The sequence below is a fragment of the Hemiscyllium ocellatum genome, chromosome 10 (genome assembly GCF_020745735.1).
Source record: "Hemiscyllium ocellatum isolate sHemOce1 chromosome 10, sHemOce1.pat.X.cur, whole genome shotgun sequence".
NCBI lineage: Eukaryota > Metazoa > Chordata > Chondrichthyes > Orectolobiformes > Hemiscylliidae > Hemiscyllium > Hemiscyllium ocellatum.
In genome coordinates this window covers 45812615-45840114 of record NC_083410.1, presented here as the reverse complement: position 1 = coordinate 45840114, position 27500 = coordinate 45812615, and the positions used below count along the sequence as shown (strand labels likewise).

At 42.5% G+C, this 27500-nt stretch overlaps 1 protein-coding gene across 1 annotated transcript in view; it reads right to left on the bottom strand.

Moving 5' to 3' along the window:
* The window catches only part of ush2a (Usher syndrome 2A (autosomal recessive, mild)), a 985309-nt gene that overhangs the window by 214534 nt on the left and 743275 nt on the right, over window positions 1-27500 (bottom strand). Inside the window, 2 exon segments of the mRNA XM_060830996.1 lie at window positions 3100-3150; window positions 3153-3275. Of these exon segments, the coding sequence (XP_060686979.1) occupies window positions 3100-3150; window positions 3153-3275 (174 nt within the window).

The window sequence follows — 27500 nt, the reverse complement described above, 5'->3', positions numbered from 1 at the left end:
ATATCTTAATTAAGTGCATTGCGTGTTTGTAGTTTCGTAAATTACAAATTTCACATGGGAAACTGAGTTTAGCAGTTTGCTTAGAAATCTAGTATAACAAAGTTGTAGTAAACAGAGTAGATTTTAATCAGAAAGGGAGCAATCCAAACAAGCTAAAGCTTTCAGCAAATTTTTTCGAACTGAAGTTTCTGGCACATTAATATCTATTACTGTTAAATCTGAGTTCAGGTATGAGTTAGTGTGCTTGTATGCAGGATGAGGAAATGGCAAACTTATCCCTAAACATGGCCCTTTAATTCATCTCCATAAGCCTGGAGATACTTCAATGAAAAGTATGAATCAGAAAAAGTAAGTACACACATGCTTCTTACACTCTCATTCAGACTTACGCAATCCCATAGTATGCCACTACTCCATACAATTGGATTGCTAGACTTTAAACCTAAGAATTCAAAAGATAGTTTGGATTGTTAGCCATTAAACATCCTGACATTCTATACTTACTGCAATAAACTTCATCCTATTGATTGTGTCTGTATAGATCAGTCATGTTTCAGTCTGGTGGATGTGGCTCTTATGTATTACAGCTTTAAACTTAGCTGGAGATCTCAACATAAGTTATATAGCAGTTGCATTGAAGACAACCACTGTTGGAGAGTAGAAACTTTCAGGGACTCCTTAGAAAGTTGCTACACCCACCCATGACATGAGAAGAAGTTTGACAGCAGTTATCAATTATCATGCACCATCAGCTAATGTACCAGAATATAAGCTCATGAACTAATACAAAACATTCTGAATGAGTGTCATGTTGCATGATTTCCCTGAAAATATACATTAACAGCCATGCAGAAGTCATATGAGAATCCAAAAAGTCAACAATTGAAAGACAATAGAAACAGAAGATGTTGGAAATCCTCAGCATGTCAGGCAGAATCTGGAGAGAGAAAAATGATGTGTAACACTTCAGATTAGTGACCTTTTATGTTTGTGAAACACATTTGATGTTACATTGATAAGACACAACTCCTATTTTGTTGTTTCAAAACACATTTTTTGATCATATTTACAATTTCCACACATGACACCATATTTATTATGAAATTGTAGGTGGGCTGACTTTCTTTCAAATTGAGATACTAATTTAGAGGCAAAGGTCGAAGAGAACAGAGGAGTTGAATGAGATAAACTGAGAATTGATGATGATGTGTTGACAAGCTTGGGTTTAAAACACACAAGGACACACAAGAAGACATAGGTCCAGATTTTAGATACTGAGCTGAATAACTGAAGTCAGAGGCGGCACAATGCTGCCTCACAGCACTAGGGACTCAGGTTCGATTCCAGCCTCGGGCGACTGTCTTTGTGGACTTTGCACATTCTCCACATGTCTGTGTGGGTTTCCTCCGGGTGCTCTAGTTCCGTCCCACAACCCAAAGATGTGCAGATTAGGTAAATTGGCCATGCTAAATTGCCCATTGAGTTCAAGGATATGTAAGTTAGGTGCATTAGTCAGGGGTAAATATAGGATAATAGGACAGGGGAATTCATCTTGGTGGGTTACCCTTCAGAGGGTCAGTGTGGACTTGTTAGGCCAAAGGGCCTGCCTCCACACTGTAGGGATTCTATGACATTTCCTGATCTGGCAGGCCCAGCGCAGTCTAAATTTCCCAGTCATACGCAATGCTCCTTTTAAGGTAAAGTTAGTGGGTAGGCAGGTGTGGGATACAGTCGAGCCTGGTGATACTGAAAACAGATCCTAGCTGGCCACAGAAGTGAGCAATGCTGACACAACCTGGTTAAATGGCCCACCTCAGTTGACTGGGACTTTATCTCAAACGTAACTACAGTAGGACTTCACTTCTCACCCTTTGTCCTCCATCTACTTGAAGTTAGCAGTTCATTGACATGGAGAATATGAAAGACCACGGGAAGTAGCTGTCAGTGCATGAGTTGACATTGAGATGTTACATGGAGAATGGAAGGCTTGGGAGTGGCGGTGATATGTTGTGTGAGCAATTATGTTTGCTGTCTCTGTTATTGACAGCCAATGTCCATGACAATATTTCAGAGTGTGGACTTCTACACAACAAGCACATCATGTTTATTTCATCAGAAAACTTGGATGTGGAAGGTTAGAAATATGATGTTTTAGTTCTTTGTTTGAAAATAAGCATTATTTCAAAATCAAGGGAAGAGGAAACAAAATGTAAGACAGCATTAAGAGAAATGTTATTTCTCTTCAGTGGCAATGAGATTGAGGAATATCTTTAAATGTGAGATGGAATGTCAAAGCTATCAATTCCTGACAATTTCTTCAGTGGACATGTTTATTTGCTGCTAGTAAGGCACATGTTCACTTTGTGCCTTATCAGTTAAGCACCAATTAATTGGTTTAAAGGTAGTTGTCAGCAAATAATATTATGAAATGAAGTCTTAGGGGGTGTGAATTTGAAACAGGTTAGCATGGAGAATTTGGGGGGTCATGGGAGTGACTGGGGAGCCTCAGCATCCACTAATTCAGCATGAAGAGTATGGGGGAGCATAGGAAATGGCTGGGGTTGTGGGCCTGACCTTTAGAGCATATCCTTGAAAATGTTATTGAATGTAATTTGGTTCAAGACTCATCCTAGGGCCCAAGAACCATGAATGGTGTAGAAAATTGTGGAGGCAATAGTGGTGGGTGTGTAGGTGTTGGGGTGAGGAAGGATGTGGAAAGATTAGGAAATGCCTGACCCTTTAACGAAGCGGAGTACACACTTCAGATGCACCAATGAAAATTGCTGGAATAGGTCTGGGAATCCCAGGATTGGGTCCTGACTGTGAGTTTTGAACACATCTGTATCTGTGAAAGTCCAGTCCTAGCGTGAATTAAGGTGTTCCTAATTTTGAACTAGAAAAATTGGAATAGTGTAGGGAATGATACAAGAAGTGTTAGTATATTTGTGATGCAGGGAAGGGGAAGAAATGTAAATTGGTATGTGGCTTTAAGATAGCAGAAAGGAAGGAACTATATTATTATTGATAAAGTATACATTATTAAATTACCAGATGTAATACACAGTTTATTAGACCTTCAAAGTGTTCCATGTGGCACACCCTCCTTGCTGCTATCTGCACACTGAGCAATTGTGCAAGCTCTCAGTTCTAGGTGTATTCCTGGTATGGCTGAATGCTGCCAGTGTCCGTGAAACTGAAGCCTGTCCCACAAAAACACACAGTCCCATCGCGTAGAACAATGTAATGTATGATAATGCCTGGTTCGATAAGAGATACTGTTTAGATGCAAAAAAGCAACAAATCAGCTGAACGGCAACTCTTAAAAGCATGCAATACCCTGTAAATCTGCTCCGAGCTAGCAATTACTCAGCCAGCTTTTAAATATATCTCTGGCTTTTGTCATTCTTAGTACCTTTTCACTCTTCTGCAAACAGTTCCATTAAAAATAGAGCCACTCTGTAGGCTTTGGACTAAATAACGGTATTTCTTGCATCCTGGGGCCAGTAATGAACAAACTGGCCTGGTGCCATTTTATAGTGAGGCTGGAATGCTAGCTGAACAAATGAGGTCATAATAATTTCGAAAATTTATTGTTTCTCCTCTGATGATGCCATCGTCAGTTATTTGGTGTTGCTAAGCAAATAATAGTATCATTGATCCTTCCATGTCACTAATCAAATAAAGTAATTGCAGCTCTTCCTTCAAATTTGATTTGATTTTTGTACTCGAATACCTGTTATGATTCAGAAATGCCAATATTGCAGAATGTGCTACAAATTTGTCTTCCGCAAGTCAGAAGTTCTCTTCCACACGTTTTAAGCAAGTAATACTGATTGTGTTTAGGTCAGACCAGTGGTACCCACTCATATGATTTATGCTTCTGCCAAGTCATTAGCAAAGTTTTTTTTTGCAAGTTGAAAACTAGTAATTTACACAAAAGAACCTCTTGTCACTGCAGCCATAATTTATGGGAACAGGCATGGTCAGCACTATTCAGAGGATTGTTTTACTTAAACCAGTGGCTTAAATGGTCATAATGCACCAGTTCCAGGTCTGGGTTCTTACCTCATTAGGATGCACTTCTCGGGATTGGAGAGTGCAGCTGTTTTCTCATTAGCTGCTTCCAATTTTATGATATCAGCAAAGTCTGAAGAATGAATTCTGTGCATGCTCCAGGTTTTTTGCAGCCTATTCTGAAATACAAATAGATGTGTCTGTGTTGTGCAGTAATCACTCCCCTGGCTCTTGGGCAGGATGCATGCTTCAGCTGGTCCTTCCTAATGATGTCCAGTACCGATGTTATGAATTTAAGTCTGCTGTAAATACCTTTGCAAGTTCAGTGGCAACAGTCATTCCCAAAAGTGGTCTGAGTGTCTGAGCATCTTACCATTTATACGATTGTGCACGTAGATATTGTGCTGTGGGAGTTGCCTCACGCTGCCCTATATCTACTCATACAGTAGCATAATCCAGAATGGTGACAATGGAACCCTCTTGTGACCTGAACCGGATATCCATGTTTCTCCAATCTCTCTAAAAGCAGACTGAGTTAGGTGAAGCTGGTTTGAATCATTCAAATACTTTTTTAAATAGTGAGGTGAATGTATGAAGCAATAATTGTGTTCAGATTTCATAGTTCAGTCTGTACAATTTTGACTTGTGTAAATTAGTCATTTGCAGCAATAAAAAAAGCTTTCCTATATTTAATTCCTCTAACATGTCTTGCACAGTTTGTTGATAACAGATTAATTTTTGAGCTTATTCTGAGAAAAGACACATTTCATTGAAGAATTTTACCTTGCACTCATCAGAACATTCACAAGAAATATCAATGGAAAGGGGAAGGAGCATTCATATTGTATGAGAAGAAATGGCTGATTGGGTGTGAAGTGGACTCTGAGTGATACAGGCATTTTCATGGAGAATGCACCCAGTTATTGATAACCAAAAGTCAACGACCAAGTTTTAAATTTTAAACAATGAAAGATTGATCAATTGATCAATTGGTCAAGGCATTGCCTGATAACTGAACCAGAGAATGACTGTCGCCTATTTTGTTGAATGCAGTTTGGGTGCATGTTCTTTCTTTCTGAAAAGAACAGAGTCTTGTGTATTAATGTGTTAGCAACCAATACACACAAGTGCACCAAATGACAATTCTAAATTGGTTGTCAGAATAATTCTTACACACACAAGAGTAGTTGGCAAATGTTTCTTCATCATGGAATCACATCCAATGTTGGACACTGAATTGTGAGTTTTACATAGAACATAGAACATAGAAGGATACAGCGCAGTACAGGCCCTTCGGCCCTCGATGTTGCGCCGACCAAATCCTACCTAACCTATACTAGCCCAATAACTTCCAAATGCCTATCCAATGCCCGCTTAAATGACCATAAAGAAGGAGAGTTCACCACTGATACGGGCAAGGCATTCCATGAACTCACAACCCGCTGTGTGAAGAATCTACCCCTAACATCTGTCCTATACCTACCACCCCTTAATTTAAAGCTATGTCCCCTAGTAACACCTGACTCCATTAGCGGTAAAAGGTTCTTAGTATCTACCCTATCTAAACCCCTAATCATCTTATACACTTCTATCAGATCTCCCCTAAACCTTCTCTTCTCCAATGAGAACAGCCCCAAGTGCCTCAGCCTTTCCTCATAAGATTTTCCTACCATTCCAGGCAACATCCTGGTAAACCTCCTCTGCACTCGTTCTAAAGCTTCCACATCCTTCCTATAGTATGGCGACCAAAACTGCACACAATACTCCAGATGAGGCCTCACCAGAGTCTTATACAACTGCAACATGACCTCAGGACTCCGGAACTCAATTCCTCTGCCAATAAAGCCCAGTACACCATATGCCTTCCTCACAGCACTATTTACCTGGGTGGCAACTTTCAGAGATCTGTGTACATGGACACCAAGATCCCTCTGCTCATCCACACTACCAAGTAGCCTACCATTAGCCCAGTAATCCATCATCTTGTTATTCCTACCAAAGTGAACGACTTCGCACTTAGCTACATTGAATTCCATTTGCCACATTTCCGCCCAGCTCTGCAACTTATCTATATCCCGCTGTAACCTACCACTTCCTTCCTCACTATCCACAACTCCACCGACTTTTGTGTCATCCGCAAACTTGCTTACCCAGCTTTCAAGTCCTTCCTCTAGATCATTTATAAAGATAACAAAAAGCAATGGTCCCAAAACAGATCCTTGTGGTACACCGCTAGTAACTGCGCTCCAAGATTAACATAATCCATCAACTACTACCCTCTGTCTCCTTCCAGCCAGCCAATTCCTAATCCAAACCTCTAATGTATCCTCAATGCCATACCTCCGAAGTTTTAGCATTAGCCTACCATGGGGAACCTTATCGAACACCTTACTAAAATCCATATACACAACATCTACTGCTTTACCCTCATCCACTTCCTTAGTCACCTTCTCAAAGAACTCAATAAGGTTTGTGAGGCACGACCTGCCCTTCACAAAACCATGCTGGCTATCCCTGATCACGTTATTCCTACCCAGATGTTCATAAATCTTATCCCTTACCATTCTCTCTAAGACTTTGCCCACCACTGAAGTCAGACTCACTGGCCTATAGTTACTAGGGCTATCCCTACTCCCTTTCTTGAACAATGGGACCACATTCGCTATCCTCCAGTCCTCTGGTACTATTCCCGTTGACAATGACGACATAAAAATCCAGGCCAATGGCTCTGCTATCTCCTCCCTAGCTTCCCATAGGATCCTGGGGTAAATGCCATCAGGCCCAGGAGACTTATCTATATTCATCCTTTCCAATATTCCCAAAACCTCTTCCCTGCATATTTCCAGGGCATCCATTCTAATTATTTGTGATTCCATATTCACATCAGCAACAGTGTCCTGTTCCTGAGTGAATACTGATGAAAAGTACTGATTTAATGTCTCTCCAATCTCCTCCGCCTCCACACACAACTTCCCACTACTATCCTTGACTGGACCGATACCTACCCTAGTCATCCTTTTATTCTTGACATACCTATAGAAAGCCTTTGGGTTTTCTCTAATCCTACCAGCTAAAGACTTTTCATGTCCCCTTCTCGCTTCTCTTAGCTTCCTCTTTAGCTCCTTCCTGGCTACCTTATAACTCTCAATCGCCCCTACTGAACCTTCACGCCTCATCTTTACATATGCCGCCTTCTTCCCTTTCACAAGGGACTCCAATTCCTTACTAAACCATGGCTGCCTCACAAGGCCCTTTACACCATGCCTGACTGGTACATACCTATCGAGGACACGCAGTAGCTGCTCCTTGAACAATCCCCACATCTCATTAGTGTTCTTCTCTTGAAGTTTTGCAAATGCTTTGTTGTGAAGGCCATAAATAATATGCTGTTGATATGAGCTGCCAGTCTTTCAGGTGTACAGGCTGCATACCTAGCATCACATTGGTATTGAAATTCATATTGCAGATTACTCATTTTGTCTTATGGGCAGAATATCTTTCTGGCTTATTCACAGTAACCTGACAGTGACAAACACCATTCATTTTATTACTTCAAAAGATGTTGGAACAGATATAAACCATTCGGCCTACTGAACCCATTCTTCCCTTCAAGAAGATCATAGCTGATCTGATATTCATCAGCTCCATTTTTCTGCCAAATCCCCATAGCCTTTGATTCTATTACTGATTTTAAATCTGTATATGTTAGCCTTGAAAATACTTAATGACCCAATGTCTACAATCCTCTTTGGCAAAGAGTTACACAGAATCCCTACCTTCTGAGAAAATAAATCCTCTTCATCTTTGCCTTAAATGAGTGACCCCTTACTTTGAGGGAATCAATCTCACTCCATCTCTATGGTCAGGATCATAAACCTTATTTCAGTAAGGTCTCTTTTCATTCTACTGAACTCCATTGAGAACTAGCCCAGCCCACTCAACATTTCCTCTGAAGAGAAATCCTTTCATACCCAGAAGCAACCCAAAGAACTGTCTCTGGACTGTAACCAATATCAGAATATCTTTGTTTAGATAAGGGGATCAAAACTATTCATTGTATTCCAGAGTGTGCAGTAATCTTGCATAGTCTTAACACCTCCCCCCTATTTTTATACTCTATTTTCCTGTAACTAAAGACCAGCAGTTCATTTGCCTTCCTTCTGCCTGCCATAATCCATGTTCAGCTTTTTGTGATTGATGCTTGAGAATCACAAATCCCTCTCTGCTGAATCTTTTTGCAGTCTTTCCTGATCTAAATGTTATTCAGCTCTCCTGTTCTTCATGACTGAATACAAAACCACATATTTTTCCAAATTATATTCCATCTGTCAATTTCCTCCTGCCTATACCCTGTCTATATCTCTCTGGAGACTTATTGTGTCATCTTTATAATTTGCATTTCTACCCCTTTTTGTATAATTTGCAAATTTGGAGATAGTACACTCCCTTCCATCATTCAAGTTATTGATATCTGCTATAAATAATTGTGGGCTGTGCGGCACTGCCCTGTGGCCCCTGTGTGCGCTAGTCACAGTATGCCATGTTGAAAATGCCCTTTTTATCCCGACTCTATTTTCTATTAGCTAGCTAATCCTCTATCCATGCTAATAAAGTACCACCAAAATGGTGAATTCTTATGTATTTATAAATAGATTTATGTGAATACCTTATTTAATGCCTTTTTGAAATTCAAATCTATTACATCTAATGATTCCCCTTTATCTATCCTGCTTGTTATCTCTTCAAAGAACTACAATAAATTAGTCAGGTATAATTTTCCTCCATGAAGCCATTGTCTGCTTCATTGTATTATGTGTCTTTCAATTGTCTGCTATGATATCCTTAATAATAATCACCAAATAATTCCCAATGACAGACATTAAGCTAAATAGCTTATAATTCACTATTTTTTTGTCTCCCTCCTTTAGTGAATAAGGCTGTTAAACTGGCAGTTTTCCACTCCTGCAGCACTATTTCTGATTCCAAGAATTCATTAATGACCCAGACACTGGGGTTGGTTTGAGACAAAAAAAACCTGCAGATGCTGGAATCCAAAGTCGACAGGCAGGAGGCTGGAAGAACACAGCAAGCCAGACGGCATCAGAAGGTGAAGAAGTTGACATTTCGAGCATAACCCTTCTTCAGGACTGAGGAATGGATGTTGGGGGAGCTGTAGATAAAGGGGGTGGCAGGGGAAGGGTGGTGACATTGGTATAGGTGAAAACAGATAGAAGTATGACCATGTTGGTCAATGGAAGGAATGAATCTGGCAGATAGATGGGAGGAGTGGAAGGGAAGAGGAGGGGCTAGGAAGGGAGTCGGGGGAAGGGAGGAGAGGTTATTTGAAGTTGGAAAACTCAATGTTGAGTCCTCCAGGCTGTAGGTTGCTAAGGTGGAAGATGAGGTGTAGTCCCTCCAATTTCTGGTTTGGCTTGTTGTCGCAATGGAGGAGGCCAAGCATGGTCATGTCGGAAAGAGAGTGGGAAGGGAAATTAAAATGGGAGGGTGACTTGAGGTGCGGTCAACTCCTGCAGGCCTGGCTGAGATGTTCGGCGAACCATTCCCTAAGTTTCCGTTTGATCTCCCAGACGTAAAGAAGACCACGTCTAGTTAACACAGGTTTACTGCATCAGATGCTCCCGACATGCATCTCAGCTGGGGCCACAGGGGCCGACTGAACCTCCCAGTTACTGCCCATTTTAATTGCCCTTCTCACTCAGATTACCTTTGCTAATTTGATTAATTTAATGTCCACATAAATTAAAGTCATCAAGCATAATTGCTGTAGTTTTCCTATGTCCTCCACCCATTTCAGCTCCTATACTGTCCTTTTTCCAAGCCGATAAACTAATCCTTCTCGTGATTTTTTTCCCTCTGCTGTTTCTCAATTTAAAGGTAATTTTACAGGCATGTAATAGTGACATTTGAAGGTGCAAAAACACTATATATTTACATTTTAGAATGTTCTGAACTACTCAAGAGGCCTTGAATTATTCTCATAAATTCTCAAATCTGGTATGCTTTTAATGAGCTTCCGAAACCCTGCACCATCATATGAAAATAGTGTACAGTACGAAAACTAATTTTCACCCCTGATTCAAAGCAGTGAACCTAACTTCAGGGGGAACCAGGTTTGTTTTGCATACTTGTTTTTCATGACCTTCAAAAAGGGCTAGAGAAAATTGGCACTGGATTGGGAATACAGCAAAAAATCAGATTTCCTGAAAGAAAGCCAAAGATGGCCATTCGTAGGCTGAAATGCACCTCATGACAAAAATCTGTCCAGTGTTGAGTATATTAATAAAAACTGTGCATATTTTCACTTTGGAATTTCAACAAAAAGTACTGCAATAACTATTTCATTGACTTTACTTCGCAATTGTATTAGACAGTAAATTAGTTTAAACAGTGCTCAGAACTTATTGAGAGAAAGTGAGGACTGCAGGTGCTGTAGATCAGAGTCAATGAGTGTGGTGCTGGAAAAGCACAGCAGGTCAGGCAGCATCTGAGGAGCAAGAGAAGGATTTATGCCGGAAATGTCAATTCACCTGCTCCTCGGATGTTGCCTGACCAACTGTGCTTTTCCAGCATCACACTCTTTGACTCCGAATTTATTAGTATTCATATGATTTTGGTGCAGGATATATTCTTATTAAAAAAATGGCTTTATTTAATGTGTCACTTTATTTATCATTGTTTGTGCAGGAGTTTTCTAATTTAGCAAGATCATATCATTTCTGTTGTCTACTGTCCTTCCCTCAGGCAGATTCATACTCTGAGGCACAACTTTTACAGTGGTAGCTCGGCTGACGTCACTAATGTCCTATCCATAACCATTCCAAGCAGCTACTCTGCACTTGTATGTAACCCCCAGGACCTGATCAGGTGTACCTGTGAACTCTGTGGGAAGCTAGAGAAGTGATTGCTGGGCCGCTTGCTGAGATATTTATATCATAGATAGTCACAGGTGAGGTGCTGGAAAACTGGAGGTTGGCAAACGTGGTGCCACTGTTTAAGAAGGGCGGTAAAGACAAGCCAGGGAACGATAGACTGGTGAGCCTGACCTCGGAGGTGGGCAAGTTATTGGAGGAGTGTACATATATTTGGAAAGACAAGGAGTGATTAGGGATAGTCAACTCAGCTTTCTGTGTGGGAAATCATGTCTCACAAACTTGATTGAGTTTTTTGAAGAAGTAACAAAGAAGATTGATGAGGGCAGAGCAGTAGATGTGATATATATGGACTTCAGTAAGGCGTTTGACAAGGTTCTCCATGGGAGACTAGTTAGCAAGGTTAGATCTTATGGAATACAGGGAGAACTAGTCATTTGGATGCAGAATTGGCTCAAAGGTAGAAGACAGAGGGTGGTGGTACAGGGTTGTTTTTCAGACTGGAGGCCTGTGACAGTGGAGTGCCATCAGGATTGGTGCTGGGTCCTCTACTTTTTGTCATTTACATAAATGATTTGGATGTGAGCATAAGAGGTACAGTTAGTAAGTTTGCAGATGACACCAAAATTGGAGGTGTAGTGGACAGCGAAGAGGGTTACCTCAGATTACAACAGGATCTGGACCAGATGGGCCAATGAGCTGAGAAGTGGCAGATGGAGTTTAATTCAGATAAATGTGAGGTGCTGCATTTTGGGAAAGCAAATCTTAGCAGGACTGATACACTTAATGGTAAGGTACTAGGGAGTGTTGCTGAACAAAGAGACCTTGGAGTGCAGGTTCATAGCTCCTTGAAAGTGGAGTCGCAGGTAGGTAGGATAGTGAAGAAGGCGTTTGGTATGCTTTCCTTTATTGGTCAGAGTATTGAGTACAGGAGTTGGGAGGTCATGTTGCAGCTGTACAGAACATTGGTTAGGCCACTGTTGGAATATTGCATGCAATTCTGGTCTCCTTCCTATCGGAAAGACGTGAAACTTGAAAGGATTCAGAAAAGATTTACAAGAATGTTGCCAGGGTTAGAGGATCTGAGCTACAGGGAGAGGCTGAACAGGCTCGGGCTGTTTTCCTTGGAGTGTCGGAGGCTAATGGGTGACCTTCTAGAGGTTTACAAAATTATGAGGGGCATGGATAGGATAAATAGACAAAGTCTTTTCCCTGGGGTCAGGGAGTCCAGAACTAGAGTTTAGAGTGAGAGGGGAAAGATATAAAAGAGACATAAGAGGCAACTTTTTCATGCAGAGAGTGATACATATATGTAATGAGCTGCCAGAGGATGTGGTGGAGGCTGGTACAATTGCAACATTTAAGAGGAATTTGGATGGGTATATGAATAGGAAGGGTTTGAGGGATATGGGCTGGGTGCTGGCAGTTGGGACTAGATTGGGTTGGGCTAAAGGGTCTGTTTCCATGCTGTACATCTCTATGACTCTATATGGATCTAAATTGGTACCTGAATGACAAAAAAAAATCAAATAACATTTATTTAAGAAATATTAGGATTCAAATCTGTCCATCAGATATCCATGCTCCTCTTATTAGGAAACAAGAAAAAAATCAAATGATTGTCAAATTCTACCTCAGTATCTTACTGTCTCAATTGATGATGAGGGATCTAAGTAGAATGTTTTCCACCCAAAGGGTGGTGAGTGTCTAAAACTCTGCCTGAAAGGCAGGAACCATTTAAGAAATATTTAGTGAACACTTGAAATGCTATTGCATAAAAGGCTGGGACCAAATTTCCCTGGGACCGTCATCCCTGATGGCTACACCTGTGAGAAATGCAGCTTCTGGGAGACCATGTTAGGTAGCTGGAGCTGAATGCACTCAGGATCATCTGAGAAGCTGACCACCTCATAGATAAGGGTTTTAGTGAGGTAGTCACACCTAAGATGCAGGCAGAGAGTAGCTGGGTGACCACCAGGAAAGGCAAAGACAGAGAGTCCAGGAATACACTGCGGCCATTCCTCTTGAAAACAAGGATACCGTTTTTAATACTATCGGAGGGGTGGGAGGGGAATGACCAATCAGGCCAAAGCAACAGTAGCCAGGTTGGTGGCACTATGACTGGCTCTGGGTCACAGTGAGAAAAGGTAAAGGCAAACAGGACCTTACTGATAGGAGATTTGATAGTTAGGGGGACAGATTGAAGATTCTGTGGTGGCAAATGTGAACCCAGGATGGTGTGTTGCCTCCCAGGTGCCAAGGTCCAGGATGTCTCATGTAGAACATTCTCATGAGGGAACAGCCAGAAGTCATTGTGCATATTGGTACAAATGACATAGGTAGAAATAGGAATGATGTCCTGCAGAGTGTTTATAGAAAGCTAAGAAAAACAAATTAAAAACCAGGACCTCATTGGCGATAATCTCCTGATTACTTCCAGTGCCACATGCTAGTGAGTGTAAGAACAGGAGGTGAGGGCAGATGAATGCATGGTTGAAGAATTGGTGCAGGGATTCGGATTTTTAGATCATTGGGATCTTTTCTGGGGCAGAGGTGACCTGTTCAAGAGGGACGAGTTGCACTGAAGTAGAGGGGGACCAATATCTTGGCAGTCAGGTTTGCTAGTGCTACCAGGGAGGGTTAAGGGTTGGATCCACAAAAACAGGGAGGCAAATGCAAGGCTCAAAGGAGATACAGTAATCAGAAATAGTAAGATGAAGAGACAGGTCAGGCTGGAACATGACATGGGGCAAGAATTGTCTGTTGGATTAAATTACACTTATTTCAATGCAAGAGGGTTGACAGGTAAAGCCAATGAACTTAGGGCATGGTTAGGTACATGGGATTAGGATATTATAGCCATTACAGAAACATGGCTAAGGGAGGGACAGGGCTGGCAGCATAATGTGCCAGGGTACAGGTGCTTTAGGTGGGACAGAGGTGGTGGAAAGAGGGGAGGGGGACTTGCACTTTTGATTAAGGTGAATGTCACAGCAGTAGTCAGAGATGAAATAACTGAAGAATCATCCAGTGAGGCTTTGTGGGTGGAGCTCAGAAATAAGAAGGGGATGGTGATGTTATTGGGATTTCACTATAGGCCCCCAAATAGTCAATGGGAATTAGAGGAACAAATATACAGGGAGACTAGGGAGACTTGTAGGAGCAATATGGTTGTCATAGTTGAGGATTTTAATTTTCCTAACATAAACTGGGATTGCCAGAGCGTTAAGGGCTTAGATAGGGTGAAATCTGTTAAGTGCATTCAGAAAAGACTCCTCAAACAATAAATAGAGGGTCCTACTTGGAAAGGGGTAAACCTGACCTACTCTTGGGAAATAGGGCAGGACAGGTGATGGAGATGACAGTGGGGGAGCATTTTGGGACCAGTGACAATAGTTCTATTAATTTTAAAATAGTTATGGAGAGGGACAAAACTGGTCCACAGGTTTAAGTTCTAAATTGGGGTAAGACGAATTTTGATGGAATTAGACAGGAACTTGAAGGGGTTGATTGGAGTAGCTTGTTTGCTGGCAAAGGAACCTCTGGCAAGTGGAAGGCCTTTAAAAGTGAGATCGCTCAAATTCAAGGTCTACATGTTTCTGTGAGGATGAAGAACAAGGTTGGCAGGAATAGGGAACCCTGGATGACAAGAGATATTGAGGCTTTGACCAGAAAAAAGGAGGTGTGACTCAGGCGAAGGCAGCTAGAATCGAGGGAATGCCTGGAGGTATATGGGGAATATAGGAGTTTATTGGAGAAGGAAATCAGAAGGGTGAAAAGGGGACACGAGATAGTCTTGGCTGAGAAGATTAGGGTGAATCCAAAGAGATAATTTAAGTGTATTAAAGAAAAAAGAATAACTAGAGAGAGAATAGGGCCTCTCAAGGACCAAAGTTGGCAAGTATGTGTAGAACCACAGGAGATGGGCGAGGTTCTTAATGAATATTTCTCCTCTCTGTTTACTATGGAGCAAAACATGAAGACTAGGGGAAGTTTGCGATGATATCCTGGGAATAGTTTATATCACAGTAGTGGAGGTGTTGGTTGTATTAGAATGTATGAAGGTGGGTAAATTTCCTGGTCCTGACCAAATATATCTAAGAACATTGCAAGAGGCTAGAGAGGAAATTGTGGGGGCCCTGGCTGATATTTTTGCATCATTGTTAGTCCTGGAAGGCTGAAGGTTAGTGAATGTTGTGCCATTATTCAAGCAGGGCTGCAAAGAAAAGCCTGGGAACTATAGACCAGTAAGCCTAACACTTGTGGGGTAAGTTACTTGAGAAGATTCTGAAGATTAAGATATACATGCAGTTGGGAAGACAGGTTTTGATTAGAGGATTCAGCATGGCTTTGTGAGTGGGAGATGATGTCTCATAAATTTGTTAGAGTTCTTTGATGAAGTGACCAGGAAGGTTGACAAAGGTAGGGCGGTGGATGTAGTCTATGTAGATATCAGTAAGGCCTTTAATAATGTTCCACATGCGGGCTGCTCTGGAAGATTAGATTGCATGGAATCTGCGACAAGCTGGCAAATTGGATACACAATTGGCTTTATGGTAGGAAGCAGAGGGTAATAGCGGGAGGATTTTGTTGGACTGGAAGCCTGTGAATTGTGGACTGCTTCAGGAGCCATTTCTGGGCCCATTAATATTTGTTATCTATATCGATGATTTGGATGAGAATGTTCAAAGTGTGATTAGTATTGCTGATGACACCAAAATAGGCAGTATCATGGACAGTGAGGAAGGTTATCAGAAATTGCAGCAGGACCTTGATCAGCTGGGGAAGTGGGCTGAGAAATGGCAAATGGACTTTAATACAGATAAGTATGATGTTTTGCATTTTGAAACATCAAATCAAGGTAGGAGTTTCATGGTGAATCGTACGGTCTTAAGGAATGAAGTGGAACAGAGAAATCTTGGAGTTCAAATGAAGTCGTAGGTAGACAGGGCAGTGAAGAAGGCTTTTGGGACAACGACCTTCATCAGTCAAGGCACTGAGTATAGAAATTGGAAAGTTATGTTGCAGTTATACAGGATGTTAGTGAGGCTGCAGTTTGAGTTTTGGGGGTCACCTTGTTATTAGAAGGGTGTTATTAAACTAGAAACAGTGCAGAAGAACTTTACAAGTAAGTATGCCAGGACTCATTGGTCTGAGTTATAGGGAGAGGTTGGACAAGCTGGGACTTTTTTCTTTAGCACATAGGAGACTAAGGGGGGACCTTATAGAGGTGTAAAAGATCATAAGAGGCATGGATAGGGTGAATGCACTCTGTCTTTTTCCCAGGGTAGGGTACCGAGGATTAAAGGGAACCTGAGGGGCAACATTTTTTACTCAGAGGGTGGTATACACATGGAATGAGCTGCCAGCAGAAGTGGTTGAGGTGGATACATTAACAACATTTAAAAGGCATTTGGACAAATACAAGGATATGGGTCTATTGCAGGAAAATGACATTAGTGTGGACAGACATTTTGGTTGGCATGGACCAGTCTGGGCCAAAGGGCCTGTCTTGGTGCTGTCATACTGTATGAGTCTAAATGCTGGGAAATGGGAATGGAGTGGAAAAAATGTATAACTCAAGTGGATTAAGGCCATTGCCACAGCAAAATGGACTCTGAACTCACCATTGAGTTCAATTAGACTGACGTTTGGGTTTCTCACATGTGTGGACAACATCTATTCACCTTTACACCACCTACAAGTGGAGGGTACAATGTGGGAGACCAGTCAGGAGTGTATTGTATTGCATCAATACCAGTACATTAATACATAAACACATGCTGCGTCCATGTTCAAATGTAACAATAACTGGGCAATATCTTGGCTTGGATTGTCATTTGGCAGGTTTTTTACCACCCATTTGCCAGGGAATGACCATCTCCAACAACAAAGAATCTAACTATTACCCCTTTGACAATCAATAGCATTACCATTGCTGAACGCCACCAACATCATGGGGTTATCATTGGCCAGATGCTGAACGAGAGTAATATATAAATGTAAGAGGTTGAGAATTCTGCAATTCACCTTTTAACTCCCCAAAGCCTGTCTATGTCTACAAGGTGCAAATAGGTGCATGACTAAAGTAGGAATACTTCACACTTGCCTGAATGTGCACTGCTTCAACAATACTCAAGAAGCCTAACACCACGCAGTACAAAGCAGCCTGCTTGATTGGCACCACATCTGCAAACATTCACTCCCTCTATTACTGGTGATCAGTAGCAGCAATGTATACCGTGTACAAGATTTAGTTCTTAAATTCACCAAAGCTCCTTAGTCAATACCTTTGTAAAACTATGTCTATACCCATCTCGAAGAACACGGGCAGCAGATACATGGGAACACGACCATCTGCAAGTTCCCCTCCAAACCATTCAGCATCCTGACTTGGAAATATATTGTTGTTTATTTAGTGTTGTTGTATCAAAATCTTAGAACTCCTCCCTTACAGCATTGTAGATGTACATGCACCAGATGAATTGCAGTACTTCAAGAAAACACCTCCTTAAGATGGGCAATAAATGCTCACCAGGCCAATAACACCCTCATCCCATGAATGAATAAGAAAAAGACCGTAGGTCATTACTTTTAATCAAAAAGTAGATGAAACGTTGCTTCTGCTTGCACTTTTCTCTTGTCAACAAATTGCATGAAATTGCTTTAATAGTAAGTGAAATGAAAGTCCACTCACTGAACTGTAACATAGTCCAAGAACACTACAACTTGAACCATCCTAAAGGATTGTGTTGTTTAACTTACTGCTCTAATTCAGTGAAACAAGCACAACAAATATCTCTTTATAGGCTTACGAACATATTGAAAGAAGTTGATATAAACACTATTAGACTCTATTATCCAAGTCCCTTAAAGTCTTAATGTCATGTTATTTGCTTTTCTATAAAGACAATGAAGTAAACTTGATACTTTTGAAAGTCCAAAGTGTGTGCAAAATTTCAGCGTTGCTGATGCCACTGTGGGAAATCAACCTTGAAGATAAGACATGTCAGAGGTTGGGCAACGTTGTGTTCATTCTTTGATCCATTTTGCTTTGAATAAAGTTCCCCCTTTGAAATATGTAAATACTGAAATTATCTGTACATGTTATGTTAGCAACTCAAATTCAGTCATATCATGTCATGAGACTGCCTGACACTATCATCAATGCGTATCTGTCTAAAGTCAATATATGAAATCTTGACCTCCAGAATGTTAACTTCTGTCAGATGTAAGCAACTCTACAAGCATTATTTTATTTGCATCATAAAGGAAAACGCAAGTAGAACTATGGCCATCATTCTCAACTCTAGTAATCTCTCTCTGGACTAAATTTTCTAAATATCTTAGTGTTGGTTGCAGCATTATCCAAGTTATGTATTATCCTAACATAGGTGAATGCAATCAATGGATACAAAGTCAGGATACGTTGTAGAAACTCAGCAGGTCTGGCAGCATCTGTGTTGAGTGAAAAAGAGTTAAAGGGTCAAGTCAAGTGTGAGTCTTCTCGGAACTCTGTTCACTCTGCTTCTGTTTTCACGTTGTTGTCTGTGGTCTTGACACTTCGACCTGTTTATGTATTAAAAATAATTTACCCATGCAGTTTTGTCAATGAGGTAGACAAGGGAACACAAAATTCAAGTTGCAGGTCAATTTGATTTTATTAATGAAATATTCCTTATTAAAAACACTTTGTGAGCCTTTCCCAAATTACCACAATATTTATTCTTTATCTAGCTCAATCGATCTGTGAAAGATTTTGCCTACAATGACTCATGCGTTTTAGCTGGGCTGTTGGAATCTCCTTCCTCTCCAGGGCTGGCTATCTTCTATGAAGGTGCCACTTGCAGGTCAGAATGGATATTCTCTCTTTCCCTCCCTGTCTCTCTGTCTCTCTGCCTCTCTCTCTCTCCAGATAGTCGGAGCTCCATTGCTGGGTCAGGTTGAGTTTGCACTGAGTGGGTGATATCCAGGTGTGTGCTCTTAGACCCCCTTACTCCTGACTTTCGGGAATGTTCTCTGGGCTTTGACAAATACGATCATGAGCTGGGTTCAAGTTATCCAATGGGGTCGCACCAACACCAGTCACTATTGCCATTCTGGGGAGGTGTAAAGTGCATGGTCTCAGGCATTGGCTGGAAGGCAAGATGCCTGGAAGTCTGATCAAAAGTTCTCCAATACACAACCCTCGGGCTGGTTGTACCTAATTCCCCTGAAGTTTTACAACCTCTATGATCTTGCTGTTTAAATTAGTTTGGCCAATTTTCTTGGAGAAGTTGAGGACTGCAGATACTGGAGAACAGAGTCAAAAAGTGTGGTACTCGAAAAGCACAGTAGGTCAGGCAGCATCTGAGGAGCAGGAGAGTCAATGTTTTGGGCATGGGGAGGGAAGGGGGCAGTCCAAAGGGGTTGAAAGATAAATGGGAGAGGTGTGGGGCTGAGGGTAAGGTAGCTTGGAAGGCAATAAGTTGATGAAGGTGGGGGTGATGGTGATAGGTCAGAGCTGAAGGTGGAGCGGATAGACGGGAAGGAAGATAGACAGGTGAGATAGTTCAAGAAGGTGATGCTAAGTTGGAGGGTTGGATCCAGGATAAGGTGAGGGGAGGGGAGATGAGGAAACTGGTGAAATCGACATTGATCCCATGTGGTTGGAGGATCCCAAGGCAGAAGATGAGGCGTTCTTCGTCCAGGTTTCGGGTGGCTTGAATTTGGCAGTGGAGGAGGCCCAGGACTTGCATGTCCATGGTGTAGGGGCAGGGGGCATTGAAATGCTTGGTCACATGGCATTGGGATTGTTGGGTGTGTGTACGTCCCAGAGATGTTCCCTGAACCATTCCACAAGTTGACATCCTGTCTCCGCAATATAGAGGATGCCTCCTCCACTGCCAAATTCAAGCCACTCAACACTTGGAGGAGGAATGCCTCACCTCCTTCCTTGGGACCCTCTAACCACACGGCATCAATGTTGACTTCATCAGTTTCTTCATCTCCCCTCCCCCCACCTCATCTCAGATCCAACCTTCTAACTCAGCACCGCATTCTTGAGCTGTCCTCCCTATCCATCTTCCTTCCTACCTATCCACTCCAACCTGCACTCCAACCTGTCATCGGCACAGTGGGTCAGTGGTTAGTGCTGCAGCCTCACAGCACCAGGGTCCTAGGTTCAATTCCAGCGTTGGGCCACTGTCTGTGTGGAGTTTGAACATTGTGGGCGGCACGGTGGCATTGTGGGCGGCACGGTGGCACAGTGGTTAGCACTGCTGCCTCACAGCGCCTGAGACCCGGGTTCAATTCCCGACTCAGGCGACTGACTGTGTGGAGTTTGCACGTCCTCCCCGTGTCTGCGTGGGTTTCCTCCGGGTGCTCCGGTTTCCTCCCACAGTCCAAAGACGTGCGATTCAGGTGAATTGGCCATGCTAAATTGCCCGTAGTGTTAGGTAAGGGGTAAATGTGGGGGTATGGGTGGGTTGCGCTTCGGCGGGTCGGTGTGGACTTGTTGGGCCGAAGGGCCTGTTTCCATACTGTAAGTAATCTAATCTAATTCTCCTTGTGTCTGTGTGGGTTTTCTTTGGGTGCTCTGGTTTCCTCCCACAGTCCAAAAATGTGCAGGTCAGGTAAATTGGCTATGCTAAATTGCCCCTAGTGTTAAGTGTATTAATCAGGGGTAAATGTAGGGTAGGGGAATGGGTCTGGGTGGGTTACTCTTCGGAGCGTCAGTATGAACTTGTCGGGCCAAAGGGCCTGTTTCCACACTGTAGGGAAGCTAATTTAATAACTCCCCCCACCTTCATCTACTTATTGCCTTCCAAGCTACCTTCCCCCAGCCCCATGCCCCTTCCCATTTATCTCTCAGGCCCTTTGGTTGCCCATCCCAACATTCTTGATGAACGGCTTATGCCAAAAATATTGACTCTCCTGCTCTTCAGATGCCACCTGACCTGCTGTACTTTTCCAGTTGCACACGTTTTGGCCACTTTTCTGTCAAACTCAATTTCTCCATCTGTGGGTTGATTTAGAATCTCCAATTTTGGGCCTATGGTCATTTGACCACAGTTGATCCCTTGAAGTGTCAAGCAAAAATGGGATCACAGACTCTGATCATACTCTTGTGCAGGCACTTGTCAAGTCTCAGGCAACTAGCCTAACTCCCTCACTTCTGAGGAAGAGTAACTGGACCCAAAATGTTAATGCTGATTTCTTTTTACAGATGCTACCAGACCTGCTGAGCTTTTACAGCAATTCCTGCTTTTGTCCCTCACTATCTAGATTCCCCATTGCACATAGGCAGCTGTATCCCAGACATTAACTATCTTCCATATGCACATAAACAAGCTTAACAGTGCTATATACAATTAATATACAAGTTAAGAATTAGTTACTAATTCCATTCACTTGATAGCCCTTAAGCCTCTTAGATGATTAGCAGCTCTCAATAGAGTAAACTTCATACCATTGAACAACTGGCATCATCTTTTCATGATACAGTGCGTGTTCATTAAGTTATTGGTCCCCACTGTAATAGCATAGAGTCTGTAGATAGTTTCTCATCGAGTTTCTTCTTCCAACGGAGGACAGTGAGGTAGATCAAAGTAAACAGGCTGAACAACACAGTTTTAGTGGTGAAACCGTTGATGTGGTTCTGACAGTATCTCACTATGCTCACAAAGGAAAACAACGAGCTCTGATCCCTGGAGAGGATTATGGCCTCAGAGTCATAGAGATGTACACCACCGAAACAGATCCTTCGGTTCAACCCATCCGTGCCGATCAGATATCCCAACCCAATCTAGTCTCACCTGCTAGTACCTGGCCCATATCCCTCCAAACCCTTCCTATTCATATACCCATCCAGATGCTTTTTAAATGTTGCAATTGTACTAGCCTCCATCACTTCCTCTGGCAACTCATTCCATACACGTGCCACCCTCTGAGTGAAAAAGTTGCCCCTTATATCTTTTCCCTCTCACCCTAAACCTATGCCCTCTAGTTCTGGATTCCCCCAGTCCAGGAAAGTTTATCCTATCCATGCCCCTCACGATTTTATAAACTTCTGTAAGGTCACCCCTCAGCCTCTGACGCTCCAGGAAAAACAGCCCCAGCCTGTTCAACCTCTCCCTATAGCTCCCGTTTTTTCTCCAGAGTGTTCTCAGTTCTGAAGTATGAGAGGTGGAACTTTGTGATCTGTGCTTTCTTGGGGTTAACATTTAGTCTTAGTTTAGTGAGGATGGTTGACAATTTCTTTAACAATACCAAGTGTTTGATCATTGTCTGTGAAGGGAAGGCAGATATGTTCCACATGTTGTACCAAGCAGTCCAATCAGGAAAACCTCTCCAGTCCTGTAAATCGCCACTGATGGAGAATTATGAAAACCATGGGGCAAGCAGGTCTGTGTGCATTGTTGGCCTGGTAAATTTATATTGGTAGTAGTTGTGGAGGAGGATGGACTAAAATCTATTAGTAATGTCCAGTACAGTGAAACATTTTAGCCCATGGGTCTCATCATGGTTTTGAGGCTAGTTGCTACTGTTGGTGACGTGATTGGGGTGTTTTATTTAGTTTCCTGTAATCAATGGTGAGCTGTCAAAAGCCATGTGTTTTTTAACTGGTCACATTGGTGAGTTATAGGTAGATGCTACAGGGCATAGTACTCCTTGCTTTTTAACAAGCTGCTAATGATCTTGGCCACCTCCCCCTCTGCCTACTTGCGGCAAGTGTATTGTCTTTGTGGTTTTGGGTCAGGTCTGTCCATCACTATCTCACCCTCGATACGATTCGCAGTTGTGTTGGTGAAGGTACAGTTATGCTCTGCGAGAATTACCTGTGTTGCTGGATCCTCAGTCATTTTGGTGGGTATTATCCACAGTTCCCCTGTGGTACAAATTCCCTGTGTGCACGTGCCTGTCACAATCCCCACTGGGGCTTCATTGAGTTCAGTGAATTGCCAAATTGAAACAAAAAAAAAACATGCCCTCATAAGATTTGAGTTTAAAATGTGCTCAACGTCCATGTGGAGATTAACCAACACTGCTGGGTGATGGGAAACTACATCTCCCAGTTTAAACTCAAGGGATCTTTCTCTGCCCCCTTTCTTCAATGAGTCCACTCGAAAAAAGTTTTTAATGGGTGCACTCTGCATTATCAAAATCTCAGGATGTGTTCATTCTGGACCCCGTTATGTCCCTTGTAAACACAATGGAGCAGCCTTCATTCTTTCCATTTACCAGGACTGGCCCATCTGGTGCTGCACACCCACTGGGGAGAGGCATGGCTCCACCATACTTTGGGGAATGGGTCCAACCAGAGGTATAAGGTTTTAGACAGCAGGGTTTCCTCCTCTGAATTTGGCTGCACGATCTTCCTCACCAAACAACCTGCTGGTTTTCTTTCTGCTTCTTCCACTGGCATGAACTGGGGTCTGAAGCCTGGCTCCTGCACTAACTGCCTAGGTACCCTGGAGTCCCTTACAATTGTAGCCCTTACAATTACTCTTGTGGTAGCTGCTACTGCCTCAGACATCCTATTGGCAATCCCTATCTCTTTCTGCAGAATGGGTGTATGCAGGTGGATGGCAGTGATAATAACTCCCCTTGTTTCTCCCTTCATTCCTGCACACAGGACTGGGGTTTGGGGCTTTTACTGGGTGTATTTTTCCCTTGGCCTGATTTGGGGTGTTCTGATTCATGAATCTTTCTCCCAGGCTTGGGTTATCTTCCTTATCACCTATTATTCTGTCTGGATATTGTCTGTGGGATCAAAGGTTTTGCAGGCTTTCCTCGCGCTCTCAGTGGTGTGTGAGACACGCATTTGGTTCCAATTTACCCTGTTTTGTGGTGTCAGCCTAATTCAATCTCAGTTACTGAAGACTCCCGTGAACTGTTCTACAGGTTCTTGACAAATACAATTAGGTGCTGCTCCTTCTGCTGCCTACGCTGATTTAATCCATTCACAGCATTCCCCCAATTGTACTGTACAGTGGCTAGGATTGCTGTTGTCATGGACTGCAGCTCCTGTCCTCTCACAGGCTAAGGCAGAATGGATCATGGGGGTTTAGGCACATTAACATTCATTTTATCTCCTTGACACTATCGAGCCCATGGAGAACCCTTTGTTGGTGGGTTAAACATATGTTATCAGCAGTGGGTTGAGAAACAGGATTTTTTTTGCTCTCTCCACCAATTATGCCACTGAAAACAGGGGCTGTATAAGTGATTGGATTGTTACTCTGGGTGTCCTGATAGGTTGTGGTCAGTTGGTTCTTATCACCAGGTTAAGAACCTGGAGTTGCTGAAGATTTACTCCCTCTGGAAAAGGAGGAACAGATTCCCAATCTTCACTACTCTTGGCGTATCAAAAAGCTTGGTCTTCCATTTCCTCCCAGACTAACCCATAATTGCTGTTCCTAACTGATTCTAGTGTCCTAAATGCATGGAACGTTTGAACTTTAATTTTTCAATCTTGCACTGACATTTTGTAGAGTCTACAGTGTGGGGTCTGTTTTCTTTGCCTGCCTGGTGCAGGACTCTGAGCACAATCTATGGGTTTTTACTTTCTTGGTCAGCTCATTCATAGCTTTTTGGGCTATGTCCTGATCACTGACCAAGCGCTACTCCTCCTGGTACAGTCTATCACACTGGGTCAAAATCTATCCCAAGTGTACCCCATTCTCATGGTTCCTCTGCTCCTGCTCTGCTGCTTTGACTCTTACTGGTTCCAGCTCTTGTTTCACTTCATTCAGCTTCACTTCTGTAGCTCCCATGTGGATGGCTATTGCTGAAACCTTGCTGATGTTCACACAGCGTGCTTCTCTTCAGCTTTCTGGAGTCTCCCAGCATCTGTGTCCTATGGATCTTGGACCAAATATTTGCTCACTGCAATAGTTGACCCACCTGGGAACTTCTTACGTATGTTTTCTTATAATTTACTGCTCTCTCTCTCCATTTCGCTTTCTCTCTCATGGGTTCCTGCCCCTATATTAGCTTCCTTTGTGCTTCTCTACAGCTCTGGGACCTAGACCTACTCTAACTTTTCTGTATCCTTGTGAGTCCTTGTCCCCAATATCTGGCATCTTGCCACCTTGTTCGTCCTCTGATCCTGTGTTTGGCTCCTTGCCTCTGTTCTTTGCACAAAATCCCTGACCTGCACTAGCCTATGCTAGATTTCCTTTTCTGTGGGTTCTGATTCTGCACAAACTCTAATTGTGTTTTCCCCCTCACATTACAAGCACTTGGTTAATGGCCAAATCACTGGTCAGAAACCTTCACCCTCTTTCAATCACTTGAATCCTGGCCATCGTGTAGGGCATTTATCCTCTTCTTTTAGGCTCAGGCTGGATGTCTGAGAGGTCAGATAGAAAGGTGGGTGGTGTTTGTTCGACTTTGGAGGTTATACACACTTATAATTGAAGATCATCCAGGGGTAACATCGTGTCTGTACTTTGGACACTTTGACCAGTTGTATTAACAACACTTTACCCAAATGCTGTTATTGGTGAGGTGGACAAAAAGACAGAAACTTTGGTTCGCAATTCAACTTGATTTTACAAACAAAATATTCCTTTGTGAAAACACTGTGTGAGTATTTTCCAAATTCCCACAATATTTAATCTTTATCTAGCATTATCAGGCTGAGGAAAGGCTTTTACCTGCCATGATCCTTGAGCTGAGCTGTTGAAGTCTCTTTCCCTCTCTGATGTAGGGATGGCTCTCTTCCATGAAGGTGGGTCTCACAGATCAGGGAGGATCTTATCCTGGGTCTTCTTGGGTTTCTGCGTGGCCTTCTGCCACGGGATTTGCTGTAAGCCTTCGCTGAGGGGGTGACATCAAGTTGTGCGTTCTTATTCCTGTTCACCCCTGACCTTCTGAAATGTTCTGTGGCCTTTGGTCAATGGGGTGATGAGCTGGGGTCAAATCATCCAATGGGGTCCTGCCAATACCCTTCACTATTGTTATGCCACGAGGTATAAAGTGCACATTCTCAGGCAGCAAAGATATCAGAACATCTAATCAATGCCTCTCCAATACACAACCCTTGGGTTTGTTGTAACTGGTTCCCCATGAACCTCTATAACTTCTTTGATTTTGATTTCCACTGTTCTTTGTAGCTGATAGCTGCTGGTTAATTTGGCCAATTTTCTGTCATGTCTGATTTCTCCAACTGTGGGTCCATTTAGAATATCCAAATGGGCCCGTGGTCACTTGAATATGACACATCCTTCTTGACCTGCTGAGCTTCTCCAGCAGATTCATGGAGCTGGTTATTTGTGCTGCATTCAGGAAATTTCCTGTGTCATTTCCTGTGTTTGGAAACTTGAATCTTCCACCCCTGCCCATAGCCACCAGACTTCCATCTCCTGTAGATGAGAATGGGCAGAGTTTAAGTGTACTCAGTCCTGCACTGCTGTCAAAGAAGTGCAGGGACTCAGGCTATCTGGTTAGAAAACCTAAGATATCAATTCAGCTCTTCAATTTGTTCATATAGATCCTAGCTCTTGCCCCTTACCCTCACCTACAATCACAGCCCATCCACATCCTTTTAAAGCCCCTATGCCATCCTATGCCATATCCATGACCCATTATATCCCTCATACCCTCCATGCCCCCTCATTTTGTCAAGACTTTCTATGTTCCTTCATACTCCCATGTCCCCTCATGCCCCCCCCCCCATATATCGTTGAAAGCCACTCACCTGAGCAGATATCACCATGTCTTTGAAATAGATATATAGAAAAAAGCAGGCTGTGTACAATTTAAGATAGTGTCATAATTGAAGACACTCTACATAATAAAATTCTTATTCATGCCAGGCATTCAAAAATTGTAAAAATTACACAAGTGGCTAATTTTTGTAAAACATGCCCACCTATCATACAAAAAAAGAAAACTATTTAATAACCTCTTAAAAATGCACACGCATCACCCTAAACAAAGCCAAAAATTGCTGGAGAAACTCAGCAGTGTTGGCAGGATCTGTGGAGAGAAAACAGAGTTGACATTTCAGCTTCAGTGACCCTTTTTCTTTCTGGGATAATAATCAGTCAAGCATTCATAATATTTAAACAAAAAATGGAATGTAAACATAGAAATTAGTAAACTAGATGACCCTTTCAAATCTTCAGGTAATTCTTAATTTCCATTTCAAAACAGATTATTTGTCAATCGATGGACCAGAGTAAGTGCTTAGATTTATTTTGGTGGTTTACTTATTTTAATTTGGTGTACTGTGATGGCCGTCACTCACAATGTGGTCTCCTGTACATTGGGCTGACCAAAAGCAGACTGAGTATCTGTTCGGCAAAATGTTCCTGCTCAGACCGGAATCGTAATCCTGACCTTCAGGAGGCTTGCTGTTTCATTCATCACATTAGTCTCATGCTTACTTTCTGTCTTCAGCCTTCTACAATGGTGCATCAAAGGTCAATGCATGCTTAAGAATAACCACTTTATAGCCTTCTGGACTCAACGTAAAGTTCAACATTTCATACCATGAGCTCGATACCCTGGTTTGATTCTTTTCTTTTGTCAAGCGTGAGGCTGTGTCATTTCCATGTTTTCACTTTCAAACAAAGATACTCTTTATTCTGCTATTATCAGCTACAC